A 26,451-nucleotide genomic window follows, 5' to 3' on the forward strand; every position below is an offset into this window, starting at 1 on the left:
GGCAATATGCAAATATACATCTTATAATTTTGGTATATTGTACAGAATTTTTTTAAATACACAGTTAAAGTGAGTTGTTGTAGCCAACAGGCATAAGATGTAATTGCCACCAAGTAAATAAAGAACCCAAAGTAAAGGTTTTCATTCTTTGTGGTTTGGATGAAAGATGAGGTTAAGCTAAATTTGAATTACAAAAGTGAAGACCATAATAAGTCTCAGTCAAAACAATGTCACTTGTATCTACAGCAGTGGTTCTCTGCAGTGACTGCATGTTGGAATCATACAGGGAGCTTTAAAAATACCGATGCTTGGGTTTCACACCCCAGAGATCTGGGTTTAATTGATATGAGATGCAGCCTGGGTGGCAGGAGTTTTAGAAAGCTTCTGAGGTAATCCTAATCTGCAGCAGAGTTGGGAGTCACTCTTCTCTTGCGTGGGGGCAGAGGCCCAGCGGTATTTCTTATGCCACTCATGCCACCAAGTGGATGGAATAAGCAGACCAGCTAGAACAGTTGTGGTTAGAAGTTCTCTGAATCATTCATGAAATTCTCCCCTCTTACAATAAAAAAAGTTTTGTGTGCTTTTAAGGGTTTTTTGTTTTGTTCTGTTTTGTTTTGTTTTTTGGTGGGGAGAACAGGTAATGAAGTAGTACTTATCCCCACTTTAAGAGAAACATATCCATAGTAGATATATTTGTTTGTAATTTTAATCCTTTTAAAGTGCTTTTCAGCCCACTTTTCAAAAGAAGAAGTAAGCAATAATTGATGAATTTACAAAACATCTGAGTAGGTTTTTCATTTGCAAACATCTGATTCAGAAGCCTGCTGTTTGGGTCTGCAAGTAGAGCTCTGTAAAAACAATAACATCTCAACAAATTACTTAATCTAACTACCTACACCTCATGAACTCTCATAACAGCAAGAAGGGGCTTATTCTGATAAAAGAAAAAGTTGTCAATTTCATATTACAACTTCCAAAATCAAAAGCTCTTATCAGAAAAATCATGCCCCCTTAGCAAAGTTGGCCCTGGTGGGTTTTTTTTGTTTTTTGTTTTGTTTTGTTTTGTTTTGTTTTTTAGAGGTGGTGGAGAGGGGAGAGTAGAGGGAGAGGTGAGAGAGAATCTTAAGCAGGCTCCATGGCCAGCATGGAGCCCGTTGCAGGGCAAGATCTCACAACCTTGAGATCATGACCTGAGCCAAAATCAAGAGTCAGACGCTCAACTAACTGAGCCCACCCAGGTGCCCCGGCCCTGATCTTTCATACACCAATGTCTTTCGTATTTTTGATGTAGAAACTATTCATTGATAAGAAGGACTATATTGGAAAAATCAGGGAGGGCACATGATGTGATGAGCGCTGGGTGTTATATGCAACTAATGAATCATTGAACACTACGTCAAAAACTAATGGTGCTATATGTTGGCTAATTGAATTTAAATTTTAAAAAAAGATCTAAAAAAGGGAAAATTCATTTTAAAACATTGAACATAGAAAACTAATTATTTCAACTGGTGAGATATTAAAAGGACATTCCCCCCAATTTTTTCAATTTGGTTTCCTTTAAAATCTCTCTAGAAAACTGGAGAACAAGAGATATTAAACACTCTTTCATTACCAAGAGAGGGAACACCTGGAGGCTGGGAGAGAGAAACTAGGCAGAATAGGAAAGAGGACACTTGGGGCTCCTCTGAAGAGCCTTGGGTTTCTCAAGAACCTCATTCCTTCCAGAAGTGAGTCATGGACAAAGTGTTCATCATAGTGAAGGGGAAGCTAAAACGTTTAGGTCAGAACCTGGACCTAACAGGAAAAAGATGTGTACATGGATATATTATAACCAATGAGGCAGCACAGAGGAAGTTAGGAGCGACTATGCAACAGTGTATAAAGACTCTCTTTGAAAATATAAGTAGATTCCACTATTGTTGGGTTGACTTTATGGCCAGACCCATTTCTACCATTCACAAGGTAGCATTGTGAAGAATCATCCACTGGGAATTATGGTGCTCCCTGAAAGACAGATGCTTGAGTGCTCATGCTCACCCTGGAGGTAACAGATTCTGGCTGTCTTTCCCCTTTCATCCTGACTGCCATGAACAGCATGTTTGATAAATTAAATTCATGAATGCTCAAAAAACCACCTCCACATAGCCTCCCTCACTGGTACCTCACTCACTCATTCATCCTGTGTTCTTTCCAGGTCAGCTATGCCTCCTCCAGCAGACTCCTCAGCAACAAGAATCAGTTCAAGTCCTTCCTCCGTACCATCCCCAATGATGAACACCAGGCCACTGCCATGGCAGACATTATTGAGTATTTCCGCTGGAATTGGGTGGGCACAATTGCAGCTGATGATGACTATGGACGGCCAGGGATTGAGAAGTTTCGCGAGGAAGCGGAGGAGAGGGACATCTGCATCGACTTCAGTGAACTCATCTCCCAGTATTCTGATGAGGAAGAGATCCAGCAAGTGGTGGAGGTGATCCAGAATTCCACAGCCAAAGTCATTGTTGTTTTCTCCAGTGGCCCAGACCTTGAACCCCTCATTAAGGAGATCGTCCGGCGCAATATCACAGGGAGGATCTGGCTGGCCAGTGAGGCTTGGGCCAGTTCTTCCTTGATTGCCATGCCCGAGTACTTCCATGTGGTTGGGGGCACCATTGGATTCGCTCTGAAGGCTGGGCAGATCCCAGGTTTCCGGGAATTCCTGCAGAAAGTCCATCCCAGGAAGTCTATCCACAATGGTTTTGCCAAGGAGTTTTGGGAAGAAACATTTAACTGCCACCTCCAAGAAGGTGCTAAAGGGCCTTTGTCCATGGACACTTTCCTGAGAGGTCATGAAGAAGGTGGTGGCAGGATAAGCAACAGCTCCACTGCCTTCCGACCTCTTTGTACAGGGGATGAGAACATCAGCAGCGTGGAGACCCCTTACATGGATTATACACATTTACGAATATCCTACAATGTCTACTTAGCGGTCTATTCCATTGCTCATGCCCTGCAAGATATATACACATGCTTACCTGGAAGAGGGCTCTTCACTAACGGTTCCTGTGCAGATATCAAGAAGGTTGAGGCTTGGCAGGTACATCCTTCACTTAGATAGCAGTTCACTGTGTATTTTGGCAGAGTTGGGCGGATCCAGGCAAGACAGATAAAGTGGTTACCTCAAAAAGGCAGTATCTAAATGACATTGCTATACGTAGCTTTGAATTCAAATTGCCTTTTCAAACATCTGAGCAACTGACTTTTGCAAAATTAATAGTCATTTAACTTGATTATCTGTTTAAAGCCTTGGATCTTTAGCCCAGTGGTTCAGAATACCTAGAGTATGGCCCCTAAAAGCTTTTAAATATCCTGGAACAGATTTAATACTGTGTGGAGTATTTTTACAATGCTTAAATTACAGATATTGTTCCCTTATAACAAGTATTTGTTGAGTACCTATTATATTCCATGCACTAAGGGGCATAAAACTAGTGTTATTGTGTTTAGCCACTATTACCATAATATTATTTACAATATAATGTGCTGGACAACCCAGTAAGCCAACTAAGCTTAAGACACTAGCAAATCAACGGCATAGGAAAAAAAAAAAAAAAAAAACTCTTCCTAAAAAGATTGGATATTGGATATTTCAAAAAGAAATACTGAAGTAGTTATCATAGAAAATGGTTAGGTGAAGGTGGAACTCCTACCCTCATTTTATGGTTTAGTTTTATTTTGTATTTTTGACTTGAATTACACATAAAAGAGACATCATAATCTTTTTCATTTCACAGAACTTCTGAGGATAAAAGTCTGCCTGACTTAAATCCTACATAGCTGTCCATGTCTTGCATACCATGATTTTTCAACCAAACCTTGTTTTATACTTTTTGTATTTTTCTCAGTTCTAAACTGACCTATCAGAGAGTGCATGGTTGTTAGGGAGAGGGGAAGGGGACATTCCTGAACATGAGTTGAATGACCCAGCCTCCAGCTTCAGCTCCAGCTTCCCCATATACTAACTGCATCACCCCTGGCAAGCCACTGCTTTAAGCCAGTCTCTTCATCTGTAAAATGGCCCTAATATCTAGCCTACGAAATGTGATGACATATGTGAGAGCAATTTATAAATTTTCAAGCTTTAAATAGATGGTGATTATTATAGTAGTATTTCAATATGCCTCTAATTAAGCTATCAGTTAGGTTAAAAAATGGTAACTACAACAACTGTGTATGTAGAAACCAACTACCACAGACCCTTGGGAAAAGATACCAAGAAACAAAGAATGTACAACCTATGTCAGTCATTTTAGAGACTCTCATGGGATCAGGAGTGACTGTCTAGGGTGGTACAATGAGCCAGAACCACAAGTACTTCTTAACCCTTCTTGTGTAGGGAAAATCTCATTCAGATGTCATTGTTGGCTAAAGTTTCTCATCTCTATGAGGTACTTAAAGTTTCTTTCCTTGCACTGCACCACCCGCCTCCTGCACCCTAGCAAAAAAAAAAAAAAAAAAAAGGAGCGGGGAGTTCCAATCACAGTCAAAAACAAAAGACTTCAGGAGCCATAATGATAAGGAGTGGTTTTAAGAGGGAGGAATGAAAGGACAATATTTTAGTAAATACTGTTGTCTTTCCTCCCTTCCCTTCCATGTCCCCTGAAAGGAACACTCCAGCTCTTGAAAAGCCTACAGGATGAGGGTGAGGTTGAAGGGGAAAGAGACTTCCAGTACATAATTTGACAGTTCTGTTCTTCAGTGGCTCCTCTCCACACAAGGAAATAAGATCCAGATGGTCAAGACGAAAGCTTCAGCATATGTGAAAAAAGCTGTAAGAAGGAGGCTATAGTCAAGACTGGGACTTTTAGTTCCATACAGTAGAAAACCCAAACCAAATTGGCATAAACAGAAGAAACTCATATTATTAGCAGTTCATAATATTGAAAATTGGAGAAGTATTCCAGATACAAGTAGATGCTTTCATCTCCATCTCTGTTCTTTATTCCTCATGGTTAGCAGTTTTCAGCCCCTATAGTAGCTTCAGGCTCATAAAATCTTTACTGTTAGGCTCTTACTTCCCATGATCTCCTGTAAAAGTCCCAGAAACCCCACTGATTGACCAGTCCAGAATCACATATCCATCCCTGAAGCTAGGAGTGGAATCCTTTCAAACTATATAGACTGAGAGTAAGAAGGGGAGTGGATCCCCAAAGGGAAATCAGGATGCTGTTACCAAAAGGAGGAAAAAGGAGAGACAAAGCAGGCAAAATTAAGATCCAACACATAGACACCTCAGCTGACAGGTTAAGTACAGGTTAAGATGTGCCATCCTGGCTCACACACAGTCTGGCACAAGTCCTCCAGGAGAGGAGACAGATAGGAAAATAGGGTCGCGGCTCTAGGGAGGAATAACATGTGGTCATTGACCAAAACGTCCTGTGTACTTGCTGTAAGTCTCCTTTAAGCCTTGTCTCTAACTATCAGGAGATGGACCGACAATTATTCACTCTCATTATGAAGACCTACGTGGAAACCTATCACCTGTACATTATATATAATCTAATCCAAAGATCTCAGCCTGGAATTCCACCCCCATCTCTCTCAATTCTCCTTTAAGCCAACCTGCCTAGCACCTCCCCACAAAAGCATTTATGAGGTTTTGGCATAGTATTTTTGCTTAGATCATATCCCACACCTGAAAGGCCATCAGTTTTTGTTTCCTGTATCCACTGTCTACCACAAAGTTTTAACTCTTTCTCAAAACTGACTTTCTCCTAGAAGTCTTTGCAAGTCATACTCCCACACACACTTTTTATGGCCACTCTTTCTTCCTCATTTTTGCCATTTACACACTCAACTTAAGCTTCCATAACTCTTCAGTTGACTGAAATAGGTTCTTATTAATTAAACTTCTGGTTAAATTAGGTCAATCACAAGTTTTTTCTTTTGTTGACCTTTGCTCCCCCTAAAATTTGTCCATCAATTCATATGCCTTAAAGTATCATTAACAAATAATTTATGAGCACACAACACACAATTCCCTCCTGACCTCCTCAAAGAACCCAAGTCCTTCTCACTACTCCTCAGCTCTCTCTTCACTCTGACTCCTCCACTGTACTGTTCAGCACTATTCCAGAACATTTGACACCTGAGTATGTGTAGAATAAATGAAAGAAAGAATCGAAATCTAGTTGATTTGGCCTGACAACTAGAGTCCTTGCAGGAAAGTGTTCAACCCAACAACTCATCCTTGAATCAATCACTCTGGTCCAAGTACTCTAGACTCTGATTATATAAGCCTGTGTCACATGCCCAACAATCAAATTTGTATGGAACTTCATGTAAAGAAGTGTGGAACCACCTTCTTCCTTCTCTCAGGATGATTGTACATAAGGCATACTTCCCACTTTCCCCTACCTTATACCAACCACTCACTAGTCAAAAAATAGGTAAGCATAATGACAGAACCATGGTGATAACAGAAGTCAGATGGAATTGATCTTTCCAGGAATTGCGAGTACTATTGGGATTTGGAGAGGGGAGTGAATTGGGGTGAAAATCAGAAGAGATGGAGGGTAGATAAAGAAATATGGTTGAGGTTAGAGAAGGAAATTGGTCCTGGATTGTCCCAACACTCTTAGTACAGGAAATGGGCAAGAAATAATAGTCTCCTTATCTGTGTAAACCATCCCTCATTCACCCCTGTGTGGATGGGGTGCTTTGTACATCCCATCCCATTTTCCCTCTGTGCTATGATGCCATGTGTAAGAGTTGGAAATCCTAGACAACAGTAGGGGGTTTCTAGTCTCTTCTAATCTTTGGTTTATTTCAATTAAACATTAGAGTATGTGCCAAGAGGTGGTTCCCATTTACGCTTATAATGAGCAACGGTTTGACTTTAAAATCCTTTAGAGGAAATACCCTAAAAGGCCACAAGATGGAAATAGTACCACATAAAAGATAGTATATGACCATCTCAGTGTGTGCACGTTGTAAGTACCTGTCCCTCTTTTACTACATCTTTCGCAGTATTTAGTTTTCTTCATGAGCTAGTTTCTGTCTGTAGATTATCTTCTATGTTTAAGTCTTTCCATTAGCCATTTTCCTTTCTCTTCCCCTTCATTTATTCTTATTTTTCTCACATTTCTCCCCAAGTAAGATAATTTAGAGGCATATTATACTGGATTGTAATTTCAAGGAAAATTTTATATTTTCTTTTTTAATGGAACTATTAGTGCCTTCTTTTAAAATTCCAGAAGAAGAGTGTTCTCTCTGGGGAAAATATTTCAGCTATTTTGTAATGTATGTTGCTCTTTTCTGGGTCAATGATTATCAATTTAAAGATTCCCTATCATTGCTTTTAAGGGTGAAACAGTTTCCATCTCAACCTTCCCTGTTATGCAAGGTATTAATGTAGAAAAATTAAGTGTTCAAAGGCAAAACTTGAAAGTCAACATGCCAAAAGAAACATTAAAAATATCTAAAAAGATGACTTAAAGATATGACTTAGAAAACAAATAATTGATTATTAATGGACAAGGTACAAATTTTGACTAGAAAAATTCAATACTCATGATTTTATTTATATACCTGCTGTGAGGGTGAAACAGTACAATACTACGCAGGTTGGGATTTGAAGTAAGGATGAAAACAAATGATATCATCTGAGATGGGCCTTGAAGGATGGACAGACAAGATTTTTGGAAAAGGTCTGTTCCTTGGAGAAAATGTCAAATGCAAAGGCAAATACACAACAATGTAGGTAAATCCCCAAAACATCATGCTGAGCGAAAAAATCCAGACTTAAAAAAAAAAAAAGTCATACTCTTTTATTACTACACTTATATGATATCCTTTCTCTAATGATAGAAAGAAAACAGATCCACTTAGTCTAATGGTGGAAAGAAAACAGATCCACGGTGGCCTAGGGCTCCAACTCAGGGTGGGGACTAACTTGGAAGGGACATCTGGGAACCTTTTGGGATGATAGTAGTGGTGGTTACACAGGCATATTTTCCAAAACTCAGAACTATCCTCTTAAAATAGGCATATTTTACCCTATGTAAACTATACTTCAATATAGTTGATTAAAAATATAAAACAATGAAAAGTCACTGGAGTCGAAAGTTCAGGCCATGCATGGAGACAGATGTTGTTCAGTATGGACCACTTTTCCGATTAAGGCCTCTTGTGTTGCCACAAGCATTATACCATGTCTCCATGATCCCATTTTAAAAATAAGCCCATCATCTCAACCTAAATTTTACACTAACCTGTTGTAACTAGCAATAGACAATGTAATAGGTAGACATCTAGTCTGACTCCTAAACCTGAGTAGATGGTATATAGTGTAATGGTTGACAGCTTGGACCCTAGAGCCAAACTAACTAGATCTAAATCTCAATTGCTACTTAACAGCTGTATGACCTTGGGCAGTCACTTAATGAGCCTGTGCCTCACCTGAAAAGTGGAGATAATGAAATGTATAAGTTCATTATAAGGATGACATTAGTTAATATGTATAAAGTGCTTAGGATACTGTCTATACATAATAAGTGCTCAATAAATATTAGTCTTGAGTATTATTCTTTTGTAGGTGAGGAAAGTAAGACCCAAAGAAGCCAAAATGATTTGCCCAAAGTCGTATATCTAGCCAGTATGAAAACCCACGTATGTCTAGCCAGTATGAAAACCCACATCTGCCCCAGGCAGTCTGTTCCCCTGATAACACCAAGATTATTGTTAAGAGAACCATGTACCCAATTGTCCCTCTGGGCACATGCTTTCTAGCTCCTAAGCGGCTGCTGGGTCAGCCAATGGTTTCACAGTGAAGACAGTGGTCCCTACCTTCAACCTGGGTGATCACCAGAGGAAACCAACCATCCTGAAACTGATTGATTCATATATAGACACATAGACAAAGTACAGTGTGCAAATCAGTAAAAGTGGACACAACTGACCAAATTAGAGTCTACCAAACATCCCTCTGTCCATCTTGAATATAATTGTATCTCTTGTCACTAAAAGTGCCTGTTTGGCCCATATTAGGCGCTTAATAAATGCTTGTTGAATGAAAAAAGAAAGAGAGAGAATGGGACAATCATAAATACTGAGAGAAGGCAGGGTTTAAGTGGGTAACAACAAAACAGTACAGAGACATAGGCACAGATAAAAGAGAAGGTGAGTGCTCTGAAAGATGTCAGCAGAAAACGCTCATGTGAAAAAAACCCACAATAATTCTGACTTCAGGGGTCCTCAGTTGGTTAAGCATCTGCCTTCAGCTCAGGTCATGATCCCAGGTCCTGGGATTGAGCACCACATTGGGCTCTCTGCTCAGTGGGGAGCCTGCTTCTCCCTCTCCCTCTGCCTACCATTCTGCCTACTTGTGCTCTCTCTCTCTCTGTGTCAGATAAGTAATAAAATCTTTTTAAAAAATTCTGACTTCATAAATTTGGGCTGAAACAGTGAGATAAATGATGGGGAAAATACCACTTCAATAAGTATTTTAAGAGTATAAAAAAGAGCATAAATAGGATTATTGAGACATGAAGGAAACCATAAATTTTATTATTTTTAATTGACACAGGCTTCCTAAGAATCTGATCAGGAACAATTTTTAGCCTACTTTGTACCAATGAATATTCCTAAAAGGAGAAAAGAAACTTTTTAAAAAAAATCTCTTTTGGCATTTTTGGTTCTCTCTCTATTAAGGGACTGTCAGCCCTACATTCAGGTGTTGGCTGCTTCCTTCGCCTTCCGGCATACTCTGTCATCAGTCTTACATGGAACAGTTGTTTGGGGGACTGACCCTTGTCTTCAGGACACTGCCAGCTGTTACACCAACATTACTACATTATGGTGATTCCAACTTTCTTTTTCCTCAAGAAAGTGGTGGAAGTTTTATAATCCATTTTCCCATGTTTTGAATGTTTACTAAGAATTAAATATATGCCTGTAATCAAAAACATGACATGCAAAATATAATATCTAGCTGCAGGTTTCTAAAAAGACCACAAAAGACATATTCCCCCACGGCGGGGGTAAAAAGGATCTTTTCCCTCTAGGAAGAGGTTGACATTTTATTTTTTTTTTAAGATTTTATTTATTTATTTGAGAGAGAGAATGAGACAGAGAGCATGAGAGGGGGGCAGGTCAGAAGGAGAAGCAGACTCCCCGCCAAGCAGGGAGCCCGACGTAGGACTCGATCCTGGGACTCCAGGACCATGACCTGAGCCGAAGGCAGTCGCCCAACCAGCTGAGCCACCCAGGTGCCCAAGGTTGACATTTTATTCTTTGAAAACTATAATTCTTATAATATGACTTCCCTACCACTCTTAAGTAAAATCTTCTAGCACATTTTAAAACAAATTCTAGTATTTCCCTATTCACTTGTGTGCAATTTTTTGTTTGCTTCTTTAAATCTAGAATGTTTTTCTTTTTAATTCAAAATGTAAGAACTTAAGTTACAGTTATATCTCAAAGGGAAAAATTATGTTGGCCCTTTATCCTGTAGTATAATTTTAAGTATTTTGCTTTTAAAAACAGATTTAAGTTACAACTGATTATATAAAAGCCTTAATTTTTATGGTCTTCAATGAAGTTTTTCAAAAAGTGAATCTTAAGTCTTTTCACCTTATTTGAAAGTTCTTTTGTTTATTTGTTTTTGTTTGTGTATAGAACTTAGAACTTTATCTTTTCAGTCTGAATCAGCTGAATTCAGCCCAACTGTACTGGCTAGAACCTCCATTCTGTAGCAACAGTGTATAGCCACAGTGAGAATGGACATTCTTATCTTGATCCTGATCTTGGGAGAAAAACATTCAGTCTCTCACCACTAAGCATAATGTTAACTGTAGGGTTTTCATAGATGTCCTTTATAGGATTCAGAAAGTTCCTTTTTACTCCTAGATTATGGAGTTTTTATCAGGAATGGAGATTGAATGCTATCAACTACTTTTTCTGTATTTATTGAGATGATCATATGGTTTCCCTTTTGTAGTATGTTAATGTAGTTGAATGTTAAACCAATGTTGCAGGGCACCTGGGTGGCTCAGTTGGTTGAGCGACTGCCTTCGGCTCAGGTCATGATCCTGGAGTCCTCGGATCAAGTCCCGCATCGGGCTCCCGGCTCAGCGGGGAGCCTCCTTCTCCCTCTGACCCTCTCCCTTCTCATGCTATTTCTCTCTCTCTCTCTCTCAAATAAATAAATAAAATCTTTAAAAAATAAAAAAATTAAAAAAAATAAACCAACCTTGCATTCCTATGATAAACTCTACTTGGTCACAGTGTATTTTCCTTTTTGTAGATAGTTAACATTCGTTTAGGAAATTTTGCTTCTATGTTCTGGTTTTGGTATCTGATTAATACTGGCTTCAAAGAATGAGTTAGCAAGTACTGCCTCCTTTTCAATGTTCTGAAAGAGTTTGTGTGGAATTGGTATTACTTCATCCTTAGATAGGTGGCAGAATTTGTCAGTGAAGCCAGCTTGGCCCAGTTTCCTTTGTGGGAAAATTCTGAGCTGCAAATTATTTCTTTAATACTTACAGGGCTGGGGCACCTGGGTGGTTCAGTCAGTTAAGCATCTGACTCTTGCTTTTGGCTCAGGTCATGATCTCCGGGTCATGAGATTAAGCCCTGTGTCAGGCTCCCACTGGGTGTGGAGCCTGCTTAAGTTCTCTCCCTCTCCCTCTCTCTCTGTCCCTCCCCCACAGCTCTCCACATGCACACACACACTTGCTCTCTCTCTTAAAAAAAAAATACAGGGCTATTCTAGTTACCTTTGAAGACAGCTTTGATAGTTTGTGTCTTTCAAAGACTGTGTCTAAGTTGTCAACTTTATTGGCATAAATTTGTTTAGAATATTGTTTATTAAATTGTTTATAACATTCTCAGACTATCCTTATAATGTCTGAAAGATCTTTAGTGATGTCACTCCTCATTCCTTTTTTGGAATTATGCATCTTTTCCTTTTTTTCTGATCAATCTGGGTAGAGATCCACTGATTTTATTGATCTTCCCAAAGAACCAGCCTTTGTTTTAGTGACTTTCTATTTTTCTGTTTTCTATTTCACGATTTTTGCTCTGATCTTTATTATTTCCTTTCTCCTGCTTTATTTGAATTTACTTTGCTCTTCTTTTTCTAGTTTCTTAACTTAGAAAGTGGGTCATTGACTTGAGAACTTTAGTAATTTTAGTGTTACAAATTTCCCTCTAAATGTTGCATTAGCTGTATCCCCCAAATTTTTATATGCTATGTTTTCATTTTCACTTAATTCAAAATACATTCTAACTTTCCTTTTCATTCCTTCTTTAACCTATAGGTTATTTAGAAGTGTGTTGCTGGTTTCCACGTATCTGGAGATTTTCCAAATATCTTTCTGTTACTCATTTCTAATTTAAATCCTCTGGAGTCAAAAAACATACTTTGTATGAGTATTTTTAAATTTATGGAAACTTGTTTTATGATATAGAATATGGTTTATCTTGGTAAATATTCTATGTGCCCTTGAACAGAATGTGTATTCTATTGAGTTGAGTGTTCTATAAATATCAATTAAGTCAAGTCTGTTGATCAAGTATCGTTCAAGTCTTTTATATCTTTATTGATTTTCTACCTACTTGCTCTTTTAACTAATACAGAAACCATGTTGACCTTATTTTTCTTATTTATCCTCAAACTGGTGAAAACCTCATCATGGTTTGACATTACCTCACAAATGCAACAGTATTAGTTTAATGCCCACACTATTGACCAAACATTCAACAGACATAGGTTGAGTATCCATTAAAATTCAGGCCCTCTACAAATCACTGGGGATACAGAAAGGAATAAATCTTCTTTAGAGGAAATTTGTCTAATCTTGGGTATAAAATTTCTAGCCACAAAGATTCTGGGTGCTTCCTCTTCTGGGTAAGATGTTTGTACTTCTCTTACTTTCTGCCTATCCTTATCTCCCTGTCTCATTTGAGGCTAGAATTGCTATGTCTCATTAGTAAATTCTCAACACCAAGTATGCTCACGGTTACCTTGTTGTCAAGGTCTCTCCAGCTGCTAAATATCAGCTCCACCAATGAAGTCATATTTGGATATTTGAAATCCCTTTCCATACCTCCTTTTTAAAACAGCTTTATTGAGATTTAATTCACATACCATACAGTTCACCTATTAAAGTGGTTTTTGATATTATTTGCAGAGCTGTGCAACCATACCCACAATCAATTTAGAATATTTTTACCACACCAAAAAGAAACTTCATACCCTTTAGGTATCACTCCTTCTCCCCTCACCTCCCCCCATTACTAAATAACAACAAATCTACTTTCTGTCTTATATATTTGGATATTTCTGGACATTTCATATAAATATGTCAAATTTATATAAATTTATAAATATAAATATTTCTGTGTGACTGACTTCTTCCACTTAGCGTGTTTTCAAGGTTCATCCATGTTGAGCATGTATCAGTACTTCATTCCTTTTTATGGCTGAATAGTATACCATTATATGGATATAACACTTTGTTTATCCATTAATCCAACTGATGGACATTTAGCTTGTTCCGACTTCTTGATTATTATGAATAATGCTACTATAAACATTTGTATTCAAGTTTTTTTAATTCAATTATCCAACATATAGTACATCATTAGTTTCAGATGTAGTGTTAAATGATTCATCAGTTGCATACAACACCCAGTGCTCATCACATCACGTGCCCTCCTTAATGCCCATCACCCAGTTACCCCATCTCCCACCCACCTCCCCTTCTGCAACCAATAGTTTGTTTCTCAGAGTCAAGAGTCTTTCATGGTTTGTCTCTCTCTGATTTCTTCCCGGTTTTTCCTCCCTTCCCCTATGATCCTCTATGCTATTTCTTATATTCCACATATGAATGAAACCATATTATAATTGTCTTTCTCTGCTTGACTTATTTCACTTAGCGTAATACCCTCCAGTTCCACCCAGGTCAATGTAAATGGTAGGTATTCATCCTTTCTGATGGCTGAGTAATATTCCATTGTATATACAAACCACATCTGTTCATCTGTTGAAGGACATCTTGGCTCTTGCCACAGTTTGGCTATTGTGGACATTGCTGCTATGAACATTGGGGTGCAAGTGCCCCTTCAGATCACTATGTCTGTATCTTTGTGGTAAATACCCAGTAGCTCAATTGCTGGGTCGTAGGGTAGCTCTATTTTTAACTTCTTTTTTTTTTAAGATTTTATTTATTTATTTGACAGAGAGAGAGACAGCAAGAGAGGGAACACAAGCAAGGGGAGTGGGAGAGGAGAAGCAGGCTTCCCGCTGAGCAGGGAGCTCGATGCGGGGCTCGATCCCAGGATCCTGGGATCATGACCTGAGCTGAAGGCAGACGCTTAACGACTGAGCCACCCAGGTGCCCCAATATTTTTAACTTCTTGAGGAATGTCCATACTGTTTTCCAGAGTGGCTGTACCAGTTTGCATTCCCACCAACAGTGTAAGAGGGTTCCCCTTTCTCCACATCCTTGCCAATACTTGTTGTTTCCTGCCTTGTTAATTTTAGCCATTCTAATTGGTGTTAGGTGGTAACTCATGGTGGTTTTAATTTCTATTTACCTGATGACAAGAGATGTGGAGCACTTTTTCATGTGTCTGTTGGCCATTTGTATGTCTTCTTTGGAAAAATGTCCATCTCTTCTGCCCATTTCTTGACTGGATTTTTTGCTTTTGAGTGTTGAGTTTGGTAAGTTCTTTATAGATCTTGGATACCAGCCCTTTATCTGATATGTCATTTGCAAATATCTTCTCCCATTTCATAAGTTGCCTTTTAGTTTTGTTGACTATCTCTCTTGCTGTGCAGAAGGTTTTTATCTTGATGAAGTCCCACTAGTTCATTTTTGCTTTTGTTTCCCTTGCCTTTAGAGACGTGTCTTGCAAGAAGTTGTTGCAGCCGAGTTCAAGTTTTTGTGTGGATATATGTTTTCATTTTTCTTGGGATGACACATAAGAGTAGAATTGCTGGGTTGAGTGGTAACTCTATTTTTAACTTTTTGAAGAAGTGTCTGAATGTTTTCCAAGGTGTGTGCACCATTATACATCCCCACCAGCAGTGTATGAAAGATTCTGATTTCTCTACATTCTCATCAATCCATTATTATCTAGTCCTGTGCCTTTTTTTTAATGAAATCTAGCCTCTTTGCCTTTGCTCCTCTTTACCTATCTACTTTATTTCCCCTTGTTCTCTAGCACATACACGAATTTTAAGAAGCTGGTTTCTTTACTGCCCCCATAACACTTCATGTTTATTCCTAACTTGATCTTTGTCCATACTATTCTCACTGTTAACACCATCCTTCCTTCTGTCCTTTGCCAATCCAAATTTCTACCATGCCTCAAGCCTGTATTGACCTTTTCAGTCCTTTTTAATTTCCAACTCTCCTAACGTTAGCTGTATTTATAGCTGATACCCCATAAGTTAGCACTTAACTATATTTTATCTCACATGGTTTGTTACTTCATCCAATATTTTTGTCTTATTCCTTATCTCCCTAACCCATTTGTAAACTCCATGAGGACTATATTACTATGCCTTATACTACTGCAGCCTAGTTCAGAACATAGTGGATAGTCTATATTTACTTGTTGATTGATTCTAAGAGCATACAAATCTCACCTTGTATTTACAATGAGTTTTTTAATGGAAACTTTAAGAAAATGGTTTTTGATTAGCTCCTTCTTCATTCAAATTAAGATTATGGTAGAAATCTCCATTCCCATGCCAACAGCAATGGGATGCAAAAGGATTATAGCCAGTGGTGATCTTTGAGTCACTTTTCTGTCCAATCTGATCAATGTAGAAGAAAACCATTTAATTATAAAATGATTGTCCCTGTTCCCTTCTCTATTCACCCACTGATGCCTAGAGAGTTTCACTGCAGAGAACCTATAGACAGAAAAAAGGAGAGAGGAAGTTTGATGCCTGGCATATTGAGAACCAAGGAATCAAAGCTGAATAAAAAGTAAATTTACACTAGATACTCTAGTTTTACTGCTTTATGTGCTTTTAAAATTGTTCTTCAAGTAAGAGTGATGCTTTTTAAAAATATATTTAATGAGGAAATATTACTGACAAATACTTGCCATGGACACTCTAAACAATTTATATTGGATGCAGGATGGTGCAGTAGGAAAAGCTCATGTTTCAATCAAAGCTCAAGAACTTCCTAGCTTATGACTGGCAAGTTTCTTGACCTCTCTATTCCTCCATTTCCTCATCTATAAAATAAAGATAATAACAGAGTTGTTGTGAGGATTAAATGAGATATTGTGTAAAGCATTAGTACAATGCCTGTCACATAGACGTATAACTAAGAGGTAGCTCCCTGCCTCTCCACTCTTTTCATCTCCTTTTACACACATCAGAGGAAAGACAGAGTTAGCACAATTGTGGAAAGGACCATGGAAACTGTACGATTAGGATAAAACCCTTGCACTGAAAAGTAATGGTGGGTATGTGGGACCAAAGTATGGAAGGTTTTGGAAGCTACCTAGAGAAGTTTGAAGCATATTTCATCTGAGCCATGACAGGTCCCCAGCAGGATGCGGGAAGAGTATGATTATGGAATGGAGAAGGGTAGATTGACCATGTCAGAAAGGTTCCACAGTGGGTGCGAGGAATGAGGCTCTAAGTGCTGCAAGAGAGGGTCAGCCTTACAGAGTAGAAGGACTGTATGTTCCTTTCAGGGAAAGAAGGCTGTGTCAGGACAGGGATGCACTGGGGTAGAGGCAAAAGTGACACCACAGACATCACTCTGTATAGGAAGAGGCCAGATCATTCCAAAAGCAAGGAGGAAAAGGAAGGAGAGCTAGAGGTATAAAGAAGGAGCATATCTGGGGCACCCTTCTGCAGACAGGTTTAAGAGCTCAGTAAAAATGAAGGAAAAAATAGAACACTGATGACCACTGAGGAAGGCTCTGGAGAACACAGGTGGCACGAATCCTTAGTAGGATTCATTCTCAATCTTTTTTGAGGATAGCTAGGCAGTTCTGGTTGCAGAACAGAAGAACAGATAGCAAGGAGTGAGGCACTCCCTCCTCCACCGTAGGTCTGGGCAAAAGTCAGGGCAGCCAGAGTCTACCAGGGTAGCAAAGAGGACACTAAGGGAGTAAATCACACACAGAAGGTTAGATGAGGTACCCAGGGTGGTGTGTTTGTGTGCATATGTGGTCTCCCATAGACTCTGTCCCTTGACTTGTCCCAGAGTTGTTTATGAGCAAATTCAGGTAACTCCTTTTCCCCATTTAATTTTCCTTATAATAAATGTTTATTTGAAAATAAACTCAAGACCGATAGATACTGTTAAAAAGCAGTGTCAGTTCTGGAATGGAGTGGAACATTAAAGGTGCCCTCAAGGAGTGGAGCATTAAAGGTCTAGCTCAGTCAGCTCAGTCTGTCATGCATATTAATATGGATAATGAGTGCTAGGCCTCAGTAAGGCCATCCATTGGACTCAACTCAAACTTGTTCCCAGTGTCAGATTAGATATTGGTTTTTTAGGTACCTTAAAAATAATGATAAAAGGGAGAGGTGCCTCTAGATGTACTCCTGGGACCACCAAACCACAGAAGAGAAGTCCATGCTAGAGTTTGCAGAGACCCTGCTGCCTCTCTGGCCCAGCACTCTCCTTACAAAAGTGAGGAAACATGCTCAGAGCTGGAAAGTGATAAAGCCCAGTGACTTGTGAGGTGCAGCAGAAGCAAGCATCTCTACATTCACAGGCTAGGCCGTATCTTAATCTCTCTTGGTGGCTCAGTGACCCCTGGCACGTCCCACATGAAAGGAGCTGAGTGTCCCCTGCCTCCTCCTGATCCATGTCAGGGGCACACAGGAAGCAAAGCCAGGAGCCTAATGATGCTACAGCAAAGCACAGCCATTAAGAGCGCAGGCTTTGCATCACTTGCTAACTGTGTGACCCTAAACAAGATACTTCCATTTCTATGCCTCACTTTCCCCATCAATAAAATGGGGGTGATAGTACTATTTGTTGTAAAGATTAGATAATGAATATAAAGTATTTAGCATTTGTGCCTAAAATGTAGTAAAATGACTACTAAGATATAATAATTATTATCACTATTTTTTTGTACAAGAGCTATGTGACATATATAGCAAGGGCTCCACCCACAGCCTCATTTATTTCTTCCTTCCACCCACCACCTCTGTGATCTTTGGCAGCAAGACACTTCCACAGAGGCAGCAGAATAAAGATGGTGCAAATCATAAGAGTACTTCATGCCTCCACTCCTTCCCCAAAACCCATCTTAGAATACACCACAAATGGCTCTGGCTTACAAACCCTGCCCCTCCTGGGGCACCACCAGTTGATGATGTTCCTGCAGAAGATCTGATTTGGCCAGGGGCCATAGTGAGATGTACCCATTTTACTTTCCTGACTTCAAGAAAGTGTTTCTTACCCCAGTTACCATCTGAATACCAAGTAAAGCCCAAGGCTTACCAGGGCTGCCGCTAACACATGCAAGTACCTTAGTGTAAATTAGAAAAAGGTGCCTCTTCCTAAAAGTTATGTTCCTTCCACTTTGTTAGAACAAGATAGTTTACTGTCCCTTGTGCAGTACCCAACATATCCAACCATACATGGAAGCCCTGTGGCTTGTTCTCAGAATCTCTGTTCCTCTTTAGGTCCTGAAGCACCTACGGCACCTAAACTTTACCAACAATATGGGGGAGCAGGTGACTTTCGATGAATGTGGTGACCTGATGGGGAACTACTCCATCATCAACTGGCACCTGTCCCCAGAGGATGGCTCCATAGTGTTTAAGGAAGTCGGATATTACAACGTCTATGCCAAGAAAGGAGAAAGGCTCTTCATCAATGAGGAGAAAATCCTGTGGAGTGGGTTCTCCAGGGAGGTATGTGCTGTCCATCAGAACAACAGATGCCTCCACCATGGGGAGGAAATTGTGCTGGGCTTTGGGAGGGCCTTGGGCTTCACCACTGGACTTGAAAAATGATAACTCCACTTCCCTCAACTTACTAACTCTGCACTGCCGAGGTTCCCTGTGAAATCCATCAGTGTTTAGTGTACGGAGGAGAATCCTCAGAACCTGAGTCCCATACTTACTATATTGGAAAATTTGTTATTCTTTGTAAGTCTGACTCCTTGACTAAATGACACAATTTCCTCACTTAAAACTTCCCCAACTAGAGCAAAATATTTAAGCAAACATAAACATCATTTAAGGCAGGGCCCAGACAATTCACACAGAGTTAGTTCCCTGTCATCCAAATAACTCAAGGCTGACTTATAAATCAAAAGGACAATTTCTTAGATTAAATGGGTTGATAACCTGGGAAAGATAAAATCTCTGAGAGTACTGTGTTACTATGGTTCAGAGTGCTAATGTGTACTGTCCTTCATTATTTCTTTTCCTTCCTTTCCCTGGACTCCAGGGTCCCAAGAAACTTAGAGATCAGGTCCAATACTGCCCTTTCTATCCCCCTTTCATTAGAAGATAATGCCAATCATCTTCTATTCAAGTTTTTCAAAAAACTTCTCGTCACACCAGTTATTTCTTTTCTGTTAGAGCAAAGAAGTTTCATTGTTTTCCATGCATTTAACTCTGTAAGATGTCTCCAAACCAAGCAGGTAGATGGGAAGAGAAGGGAAGAGTCTTATTAAAGAGACATTTTGGAAATAGTATGAGTCCTTCCATGTTATCTGACATGATCATATGGAATGAGACAGAAGTAGAGCTTCTGAAATGGTGAAGCAATAAACTGGACAAAACTGTCAAAAACAACTATTTAAGGATCTGGCAATCAACCAAAAGCAAACAAAAGGTGAAGTGTCTTTTTAAGAAAAACTAATGAAATTTGGGTAAGAAAAGTCCGTGGCATTTTAGCTTGGGGCAGCTCCCCAATTGTTTCTAATAATTTGGTTGCTGTTTCAAGTTTTCTGTGTGGACAATCATATCATCTGCAAATAATAATAGTTTTATTGACTTCATTCCAATATATATGCCCTTACTTTTCTTGTCTTATTCCACTAGCTATGAACTCAATGTTTAATAATAGTGGTGATAGTGGGCATTCTTGTTTTAAAAGAAATGCTTTTATATTCTCTCATATAGAATGATGTTTAAGAATTTTTTATATTACCCTTTGCAAGTTAAAGATATTTCTTCCTAATTCCTTTTTCAGTTCAGTTTTTAATCATAAGTTTGTGTTGAATTTCATCAAATGCTTTGTCTTCATCTACTGATGATCGTATGGCTTTTCTGCATTAATTTATTAATGCAGGGATGACATTTATAGATTTTCTAATGATGAACTTGTTTGCATTCCTGGCATAAACCCAACATGATCATGGTATATATTGTGTCTTATGTCCTTTGAGTTTGTTAATTGTTTTAGTATTTTTCATCTTTTTTCAAGTGGTAAAAAATAGTTGTACTCTTTCCAGGTCCTTTCAGATTCCTATACGTTATATATACCTCCAGGACTTCTATATATTTTTGCTTCCAATAACCAAAACTCACCACTCTTTTTCAGGAGACTACCAGCAGGCTAATGGAACCCACTTTGCCCACAGGCTCAGAGAGGCAGAAGAGCCTAGGAATTTACATTTCCCTAAGATGACCCTTAACAATGAGTGGTGTGGAAGTATGAAATCTCTGGCTCCCTTTTCCTCAGGTCAGGACAGCTCTGAGGAACAACTTACAGTCCAGAGTTCTCCTGTGGGATCAGGCAGAAGCTACTCTCTTGAGGGTCTTTGCTCAAGATCACACCCTTGCTGTCTTATTCCCTTCTGTGTCTGACTTGCTCCATTCTCTTCCTGGTTCCCTTGAGAGAACTTTCTTTATAAACTACTTGTACACAGATCCTCAACTCAGGTATGCCTCTGAAGACAAAGTAGTGAGATAAGCCTGTAATTTTTTTTTCTTTTTCAAACTGCTCTTGTCTGGTTTTGGAATCAGGGTTACACTGGCCTTATGAGTTAGAGGGTGTTCCTTCTTTTTTTTTAAACCTTTGACAGAAGTCACATAAGATTAAATTCATCTGTTCCTTGAAAGTTTAGTGTTATTTTCCTGTGGTAAACACAGAATAGTGGTCATCTCGGGTATGAATATGTGGTGGGGGGGTGGGGAGCAAGGGGTGGAGGAAAGCATACAGTTACATGTAGGTTATTCTGGTCCTAGCTTTTGTTTTGGGCGGTAATCATTAAAAATGACTGACTAGGGGTGGGAGGGATGGGGGGTGGCTGGGTGATGGACATTGGGGAAGATATGTGCTATGGTGAGCGCTGTGAATTGTGTAAGACTGTTGAATCACAGATCTGTACTTCTGAAACAAATAACGCAACATATTTTAAGAAAAAAGAAAAAGAAGAAGATAGCAGGAGAGGAAGAATGAAGGGGAGTAAGTCAGAGGGGGAGACGAACCAGGAGAGATGATGGACTCTGAAAAACAAACTGAGGGTTCTAGAGGGGAGGGGCTGGGGAGATGGGTTAGCCTGGTGATGGGTATTGAGGAGGGCACATTCTGCATGGAGCACTGGGTGTTATGAACAATGAATCATGGAACAGTACACCAAAACAAATTATGTAATATATTGTGATTAACATAACAATAAAAAATTTAAAAAAATAATAGGTACTTAAAAAAAATGACTGACTAAAAGTGATTGAAACATGAATAAATAATGATGGGGAAAAAAACAAGGATTATGATCAAATTCCATGCACCTGAAGTCCACTAAGGAAGGAAATAAACAAACAAACAAACAAATAAAATCTCTGTTATCTGAAATTAATGTAGCTATTGCAGATTTCTTTTGGATAGTAATTGCCTGACATATCTTTCTGATTCATTTACTTTTGACCCCTCTATGCCTGTCCTGCCTGCCTTGCTGAATGATGGCAAGTATCTCAGAAGTCTCCCTATAAAGCCTAAAATAAAATTGCAGGAATTGCAATTCACTGCAAAGTTCAAAGTCTTATTTCAAACAAACTTCTCCTCATCTCAGCATCTCCCCCTTGTAATGTCCTGTGTGTAGGTCCATGTCCCTATATCTTTTAGTTTGTCTTAAACTTCTGTTTCCATGGAAAGTAAACAGGTGTGCCATTCTGGGACTTGGAGGAAATGGAACGGGGGATTATTTAAGGTGGATTTTGGTCACTGTGCAAAGTCACAACAACCAATCCTCCCAGAATCCCATGAATGTGTGTGTGTGTGTGTGTGCGCGTGCGTGTGTGTGCGTGCGCGTGTGTGCGCGCGTGCATGCACAGCCTCTTGCCCATGGACATCTCTCCCTTTCGTAGATAACAGGAACAAGGATCTCTGGAGCTTCCTCTGTCTGGAATGGGCCTGAAGTCTGTTGTACTGGTCCTTGTGTACAAACTCCTCCCCAGTACTTACGTCAAAGGAGCTGTGAAACTGATCCCACAGCTGCAGCCCTTCACTTTTGTGCTCTCGGTTCTTCAGGTGCCATTTTCCAACTGTAGCCGAGACTGCCTGGCAGGGACCAGGAAAGGAATCATTGAGGGGGAGCCAACCTGCTGCTTTGAGTGTGTGGAGTGTCCTGATGGGGAGTACAGTGATGAAACAGGTAAAGGAACATGCCCTCATGGACACAATGCAAGGCTCGGTCCACTTGGGGGCGCTGGGGTCAGTGAAGTCCCTGAAAGGGCTAGGCTGAGAAGGTACTTAGCACAGTTTCTCATTTAACAAGGTATGTCTGAGGGTCACACTGGGCCAGGCACTGAGGGGGACAGAAAAGAAATATTAGATGTCTTGTAATACTATAAAAGCTTAGACATCTTTCTTTTACTCTGATACCACCCTCCAATATTGTAATCCTTTTCTTACAGCTCAGTAATGCTGAATAGACAAAGTTCTGTCTGTTCCAGACTACAGAGTTAATAGGCCATGATATATTGCCTGCTGGGTGCCTAGCATTGTATTTGCTGTCTTACTTATGCTTTTCCTGTGCCTCAGTTTCTTCAACTATAACATGGGAATAAAAAACCTATTTTATAGAGTTTGGGGAATTAAAAGAGTTAATATTGGTATAGCATATGTTAAGTTCTAGATAAATGTTAAATAAAAACCTTACTTGACATATTGGAAGCACTCTATAAATATTAACTATAATTGTTATTATTGTTATTCTCTCATTTCATCCTCACCACAATAATGGGATTATTGCTTCCATTACAGAGATGATTGAAACTGAGGCTCAGAGAGGTTAAGAAGCCTCACCAAAGTCACACAGCTAGTAAATGGCAGAACCAGGATTCCCATTCAAATCTCTGACTGAAAGCCCATGCTCCTTTCACTCCCCAAAACTGCATGCTGTTTGGGACATAGCAGAGACTTAATAAATGTCTATTGACTGAATGAGTCTGCAGCCTCCCTCATTGGAAAGGCACGGATGTGGAGTAAGGAAGGCACAGGTCATTTGTGCGGGATACTCTGCCTTGATCTAAGAGGAAGTCTGCTCTGGCATGTCCACAAAGACCATCCATACATCCAAAATGAGTCAGGCTGAGTGCAAATCACTATGGAAAGGTGATGAACGATGCTAGACCCCTAGTATGTAGATAGCCACCTGTAGAGCAAGATTGATCATTCTCTGCTGTAAGCCATCAGCAAGTAGTGCTAAAAGAAACATGTAGCACCACCCCCCACCATGTACAAAGGAAAGAAATAACAGAACTATTATAATTATGTAAAATTAAATAAGTATACTATTAAACATAAGTCAAAGTTCAATATGTTTGTAATGTAAAAATCCCAATCATTTCATCAACAAAGAAAATTTACATTGACCACATCCAATAACCTGTATACCCTTACCACCACATTCACACTCACAAATTATAGTCTGTGCCACACAGTAACACTCTTCCCTGGAATAATTTACAGATGCAAGTGCCTGTGACAAGTGCCCCGATGACTTCTGGTCCAATGAAAACCACACTTCCTGCATTGCCAAAGAGATTGAGTTTCTGTCCTGGACAGAGCCCTTTGGGATTGCACTCACCCTCTTTGCCGTGCTGGGCATTTTCTTGACAGCCTTCGTGCTGGGTGTCTTCATCAAGTTCCGTAACACACCCATCGTCAAGGCCACCAACCGAGAGCTCTCCTACCTTCTCCTCTTCTCCTTGCTCTGCTGCTTCTCCAGCTCCCTGTTCTTCATTGGTGAGCCCCAGGACTGGACATGCCGCCTGCGCCAGCCAGCCTTTGGTATCAGCTTCGTGCTCTGCATATCATGCATCCTGGTGAAAACCAATCGTGTCCTCCTGGTGTTTGAGGCCAAGATCCCCACGAGCTTCCACCGCAAGTGGTGGGGGCTCAACCTGCAGTTCCTGCTGGTCTTCCTCTGCACCTTCATGCAGATTGTCATCTGCGTGATCTGGCTCTACACCGCCCCACCCTCAAGCTACCGCAACCATGAGCTGGAGGATGAGATCATCTTTATCACATGCCATGAGGGCTCCCTTATGGCACTGGGCTTCTTGATTGGCTACACCTGCCTGCTGGCTGCCATCTGCTTCTTCTTTGCCTTCAAGTCCCGGAAGCTGCCAGAGAACTTCAATGAAGCCAAGTTCATCACCTTCAGCATGCTCATCTTCTTCATTGTCTGGATCTCCTTCATTCCAGCCTACGCCAGCACCTACGGCAAGTTTGTCTCTGCCGTGGAAGTGATCGCCATCCTGGCAGCCAGCTTTGGCTTGCTGGCCTGCATCTTCTTCAACAAGGTCTACATCATCCTCGTCAAGCCATCCCGTAACACCATCGAGGAGGTGCGCTGCAGCACTGCTGCTCATGCTTTCAAGGTGGCAGCCCGGGCCACGCTGCGCCGCAGCAACGTCCCCCGCAAGCGGTCCAGCAGCCTCGGGGGCTCCACGGGCTCCACGCCCTCCTCCTCCATCAGCAGCAAGAGCAACAGTGAAGACCCCTTCCCACAGCCTGAGAGGCAGAAGCTGCAGCAGCCGCCACTGGCCCTGCCCCAGCAAGAGCCACCGCCACGGCAACCCCTGACCCTACGGCCACAGCCCAGATGCAAGCAGAAGGTCATCTTCGGCAGTGGCACCGTCACCTTCTCACTGAGCTTTGATGAGCCTCGGAAGAGTGCCATGGCTCCCAGGAATTCCACGCACCAGCACTCCCTGGAGGCCCAGAAAAGCAACGAGACCCTGACCAGACACCAGGCACTGCTCCCGCTGCAATGCGGGGAGACAGACTCAGAACTGACTGTGCAGGACACAGGCCTGCAAGGGCCTGTGGGGGGGGACCGCCGACCCGAGACGGAAGACCCTGAAGACATGGCCCCGGCACTCGTCGTGTCCAGTTCCCAAAGCTTTGTCATCAGCAGTGCAGGCAGCACTGTCACAGAAAACATACTGCGTTCGTAAAATGGAAGAAGGTGGCCAGTCAGGGAGGATCCACACAGGTTTCCTGGGAACGTGTCCTCTGACAGGGATGAGGAATCGCCCCCGAATCCTTTCGTCTGTGGAAGGAGGCATAAGACACACCAAACACCTCAAACTCAGTTGCACTGTTGGAAATAACAGTGAATTGACTAATGTTTCCTTTAAAATTAAAAAAAAAAAAAGAAGAGCCACGTGATTCTGTGGTTGGATATGTCACAGTATTGAGAACACCATAATAAGATTTGCTATTCGTGTCTCTTCTCTGTTCTCTTCCTCTGTTCTATCGCACCCAACAGCCCAGAGATGAAACCAAGCCTGTAAGCAACCTGTTCCCTCCTTTCTTTCTTAGCACTGAAATGCCTGCTCTGAACACTGCAGACACCCTGGCCCAGAGACAGAAGTGTGCAGAGTGACAAAACATCGGACTGGCCACCACCAGATTTAAGAGTCTGAAAGACAGAATGTCACCAGTGCTGTCCAGCACCTTGACAATGGGAAGAACTTCAAATGTTCAAAACCGTAAGGTGAACATGTCTCCTCCTATTTATGAAAACCGTAAGATATTTGGTCTCCTACTTGCTGCTATCATGTGACATCTAGAAGGTTAGCATCCCTCCTGTACCAACTGCATGTGGTCAAGAATGTGATAATGATGCCATGTTTAGATTCCAGGATCACAAGAATCACCTCAAATTGTTGGGAAGGGACTGCATGAATCCAATGAGCTGTATCTGTAATTCATATTGCTAATATGTAGTTTTATCTTTAAGAAAATGCTTCTGTTATAATAGTTCATGGACAATATAAACTGAAAAAAAAAGTCACAGTCTGATTAATATAAGGCAGTATTATCTAGCGCCTTACCCAGCTTTGCCCACCCCACCACCCCCACCTCCATGAGCTAAGCCCGAGTGAGTCCCAGGAATCCAGAAGTTCCCCGCATCCTGCCCCCAAGGCTTTCTGAAGCCAGATCCACACCTGACCCTGTGGAGAATAAGCTTCCAATCATTAGCCTCTACCAG

General features: G+C 40.6%; 1 protein-coding gene across 2 annotated transcripts in view; it reads left to right on the forward strand.

Annotated features, from left to right (window-relative positions):
- CASR (calcium sensing receptor) overlaps positions 1-25,411 on the forward strand; it is a 29,272-nt gene extending 3,861 nt beyond the window's left edge. Inside the window, exons 3-6 of one of the 2 annotated variants that reach the window (XM_028110666.1) lie at positions 2,198-3,082; positions 18,671-18,901; positions 22,446-22,599; positions 23,919-25,411. In XM_028110666.1, coding sequence (XP_027966467.1) covers positions 2,198-3,082; positions 18,671-18,901; positions 22,446-22,599; positions 23,919-25,411 — 2,763 coding nt within the window. The remainder of the gene's footprint in view (positions 1-2,197; positions 3,083-18,670; positions 18,902-22,445; positions 22,600-23,918) is intronic. The other variant, XM_028110667.1, reaches the window with a different exon arrangement.
- Positions 25,412-26,451: the final 1,040 nt, after the last annotated feature.

This window comes from Eumetopias jubatus, unplaced genomic scaffold, assembly GCF_037043125.1.
Source record: "Eumetopias jubatus isolate StellerSeaLion01/CBP00866 unplaced genomic scaffold, mEumJub1_p1.0 scaffold_1, whole genome shotgun sequence".
Lineage (NCBI taxonomy): Eukaryota > Metazoa > Chordata > Mammalia > Carnivora > Otariidae > Eumetopias > Eumetopias jubatus.